The sequence below is a fragment of the Lepisma saccharinum genome, chromosome 6, assembly GCF_977018435.1.
Source record: "Lepisma saccharinum chromosome 6, izLepSacc3.1, whole genome shotgun sequence".
Lineage (NCBI taxonomy): Eukaryota > Metazoa > Arthropoda > Insecta > Zygentoma > Lepismatidae > Lepisma > Lepisma saccharinum.
This window is the reverse complement of record NC_139234.1, coordinates 17,130,655-17,135,154: the sequence shown is the minus strand read 5'-3', so window position 1 is coordinate 17,135,154 and position 4,500 is coordinate 17,130,655. Positions and strand designations below refer to the sequence as shown.

At 36.1% G+C, this 4,500-nt stretch overlaps 1 protein-coding gene across 1 annotated transcript; it reads right to left on the bottom strand.

Moving 5' to 3' along the window:
* Positions 1–222: 222 nt before the first annotated feature.
* LOC145988998 (uncharacterized) lies at positions 223–2,052 on the bottom strand. Its single transcript, XM_083124299.1, has one exon. It carries the CDS (start codon positions 2,050–2,052, stop codon positions 223–225), a length of 1,830 nt encoding a protein of 609 aa, XP_082980425.1.
* Positions 2,053–4,500: the final 2,448 nt, after the last annotated feature.

The following is a 4,500-nucleotide window of genomic DNA, read 5'->3' as shown; positions in this document are numbered from 1 at the left end:
GTATATTTACATTCCACAGAGGTTAATGGGGACTGGATTACAATTTGGACATGTGTATTGACACTGGAAACGTAGGAGCAAAACATTTTATCGCGACATGGATTACAATAAACTTGTTTCCATATGTATTCATCAATTAATTTTCTTATATCTCTTGAGGTGAAATTTGGAGTACGGAACTGAATACAAAAGATGAGCAAATCTATTTCTTGTTTTGTGGCCTTATTCAATGAACGGTGGTGTATGTGTTGAGAGTTGGTGTGAAAATGTAGAATTTCGTCTTTTTCTGAAGAAACCCAGGACAATCTCAGCCACAAATATTGCACACGATATTAACGAACCACCAAAGACTAAGGAGAAAGCACCAATCAAATCTTCCGTGCTGATCACAACGAGATCTTTGTGTCTGGTTGTGGACGGTTTGCCAGGAGCTGATCCTTCCGCATCCCTCTGCCACTTGATCAGAAGGCCGGAGTGATCGCAGATGTCTGTAATACGTCTGAAATCTTCAGCATAAGGCGAGTGAGGACGCAAATAAAACACCCCTGAAAAAGTAGCTACGCTTTCAGGAAGAATGTGCAACTGAGATTCTCCTTCAGAGCTGATTCGTGAGGAGTTGTGCATCACAAAATTACTTAACGAAGAAACTGCTGAGAAGAATGCGAAATTTTCCGCAATGACTTTGTCATATCCCTCCCTCTGCGAGTCAATATAAATCCAATTGTCGTAAATGTGTCTTATGGCCGTGTCGTCGGAGTAGCTAAAGAAGTGGCGATGGGTCACTAGTCCTCCAAAAGAATATTTTCCTTCTATTAATTCCCTCATGGAATGTGCATGAGGGTATCTTTTAGGTTTCGTTACGAACCCCAGAAGAGCTGCCTGGTAGCTGTTGTTTATCACAAGGGAAGCAAAGAGCCAAACTGCGAACAACACCCTGAAAGATAACACTTTAGGTGTGGGAGTAACTGATATTCCCAAGAGAATGGAAAGGATCTGCATAAATGCGAACCGACGCTCTGCGTTGCTGAATAGCTTCATAACTTTCACAGAGAGTGTAAAGGAGATGTAAGAAATGATCAGGAACACCCATGAAAAAACTTTGAAGGGAAAATACAAGCTCATCCACTGCGGAAAGAATCCTGGATAAGTTGTAACCCATACTGTGTACCTGAACTCCCTTGTCAGAACCGAATCAAAATCGCAGTACAGCTGCAGATACAACGTCACAGAACAGAAGAACCCTTCCAATTTACCAGCACGAATATCTTTCAATGCCCCATAGTAAGAACCATTTGGGAAATTATCACCCAGGTCTGCCAAACTTGACAGAATCGTTAGATTGAGAGTAAAATTCATCTTCTGGGTTAAAGTGTTCACTAGATTACCATGACCGCCACGTAGATTGGTCTTATCCGATGTCTTCTCAATAATTACTGCAAGTGGCCAGTCCATAATGGTAACAGAGAGAGGACACCCGTGCAGTTCGTTCAGTTTATATGAATACAGATCTACTCCTTTCAAGAAGTGGCCATTCTCCCAGATATCTACTATCTCTGCTTCAGCAGGAGTGTCGCACTTTGATTCAGAGAACGGTGAATATGAAAATGCAACAACAGAAGTCCTGTCCAAGTGTTCTGATACGTTTTCATTAACAGAAGACACCACTATGACTTTAAACAGATCCATCGCTTTAGATATCTCAAATATACCATGTACACTTGTGGATGACGACGTGTTACTCGTGATCACCACTAATACTTTGCTGTTAGGATCACAAACCCTTATTTTACCAGCATGTTCAAAATTGGTAGGATCGTGTAGGACAAAGAGACAGTCAAACATATGCTCTTGATAACTGAAACTCGATACATGCAGAACACCAGATGATAGATTATAAGCGCCGCTTTCGATATTCAATGTAACACCATTGAAATGTCTGCTGATGGCATTAACAAAATGGCCGACTTCTTTGTCCGAAACGACCAATGTTCTGCCTGTATTGAAATATTTCTCAAGTATTCCAGTTACGCATGTAACCAGCTGGTCATTCATTTTTCGCATGGGTGAAGAAATTTGTCCATAGCTGAAGCCACACCGAAGAAAGAGGTGCACAAGAACTACAAGAATTAGTGTCATATCCCTGTCTCAAGTTTCCTGTGAAGATATATCAAATGTGATTTAATAAATTTGCTTAAGTTATATTGCACATATATTTTTCAACTGCATTGCTATTCATAAAGAATTCATCAATTACAACAATTAAAACTTTTTATTTTAACATTTAGGTGGTTCAAGAAATGTTATATTTTTTGTTGCGTATGAGAGCAACATCTGGTAATGTTTCAAGTGCACACCGTGTATAAAATTAAAATTTCAAAAAAAATCTCCATTATCTCAATTAGGACAAGGTAAAATAGATCGAAATCATATTTTCTTGGCAGTCTAATCATTTTCTTGAAAGATAAGTGTTTTGTATATTACAAAAGAAACTGATCAAAACGTTACATACTTTAAAGTATTACGATTTTATTTTTCTGTCATTTTAAGACAGATAAACAATTTAATGAATTTTTAATGAATTCATAATTTTATTTGTGTGATATATTCATGTAATTCACATAATTCATGTTTAAATCCTTATTTATCTCTACGTTTTCGTAGTTATGCAAAGATGGTTTGAGAATTGAAACAAAACAACAATGAAGCAGTAGACAACCAACATTTGGATAGGTATCATTGCCATTTTGTTACTTCAATACGAATGATGTAATGGAAAATTTGAATGAAAATAATGGTGGACAATATAATGTTTAATACATCTCACTGTATATGTAACTTTCGCATCAACAGAAGTATAATTCTACTATCTTAAAAATCATTAGCAACATGTATGATATGAAACGAAAGTGAATGATTGTAACAATGTGCAATTTGTCTAACATTTATTTTCGATATACGGTATCTGAACCCAATATGGCCTACCTAAGGTTTGCTATTGTTTCTAGCGGTGTACAAATTCGGAAAGATAAACCTAGTGGCAAGATTCAAAAGAGGGAACATTTCTGGACGTTTACTTAAAATTTGAGTCTGTTCCAAATAATAGCATGGAAGATTTTATTTAAAAAGTTACGTTTAGGCCATATTGGGTACATTTGTATCCAATCTGGCCTAGTCGTATATTTTGTTCTTTCACATCATAATATGAAACAGAATTGTAAAGAAACTACAACCATGTTGTTTTTATAGGTAGATAAGTATATTGATAGACTTACATTTTATTTACATAATGACATGTGAGATTTGCACAAAGAAATAACATTGTTTACAAAACATTAAACAAGGGAGTGGCATGTCACAATTTGCTACCAGAAGGTCAAGGATTACACATCACAGTCTGGGCAAATGAAAGGTACTTTATTATCCTTAGTGAGTTCCACACACACTACGTGAGCATAAGAGTAACAAATGTCACATTTGCGCATGTCTTTCACGATATATTCATATGTTGGCCATATTGAGTACACCTTACATAGTGTTATTTTTTCCTTCGTTATAAACAGTACTTTAGATATAAACTAAATATATTGTTGTAAAGTACTACAAATTATAAGCTATCATAATATGTACTAGAAATATAAATAAATACTTATCACTTGGAAGATGTAGTAAGTAATAACTTGACTAAGCAATATTAGATCACATAGATCACAATCACGAGGTCCATCTATTTCGTTTCTTTGTCCTCAAGTTACTGCACCATAGGTTCAGTCAACAGGTTCAATCACGTCATTTGGACAGTCTAAATGCCATACTAACGTCTTTTGTTGAATTAATCTTGTAACTACTTGAGAACAGCAAATAGGCCATATTGGTTACTAGGCCATATGGGGTTCAGGTACCTTAGGTGACAATACAGTTACTCATGTGAAATAATTAATTTAAAGAGCTCTAACTTACCACCGTTCAAGATTTTTACGTTCGCACAAACTTCTTCTTGGGAAATGAAAAGAAATATTTTGATTATTGAGCTTGTTGGGTAAATAAATAAGACTAATAGTCTCGTAAAATAGTGGTAAGAAACACAACAAGACCATGAACACACTATTGTATGATGTATGAACACACCGTTGATATTGGATGTTTTAATTGGGACCGGCCCCCGTGGCGGAGTGGTTAGCACATCGCGCTACGACGCCAGGGATCCCGGGTTCGAATCCCCGCCTGGGCATGAATGTTTGCGACTGTCCATTCATCAATTTCATCATGCCATCACTCATACCCATCTTCGCATCAATCAAATTTTAATTGAGTTAGACTCTAATATTAAAGATAAAATAAATATTATTATAATAATTGTGACTTGTATTTTAATATCGGTTATTAGAATTTTAATATTGGGAATAAGAGGTGATGGATTTTACCCTCTGTATACCATACAAACTATAAAAAGTTTCCCAGTAACTGCATGAAAATGACAAAGGTAAAAAATGTTCAAACATT

Coding starts and splice junctions, on each gene's coding strand:
- LOC145988998 (XM_083124299.1), bottom strand. CDS start 2,052: ATGAATGACCAGCTGGTTACATGCGTAACTGGAATACTTGAGAAATAT.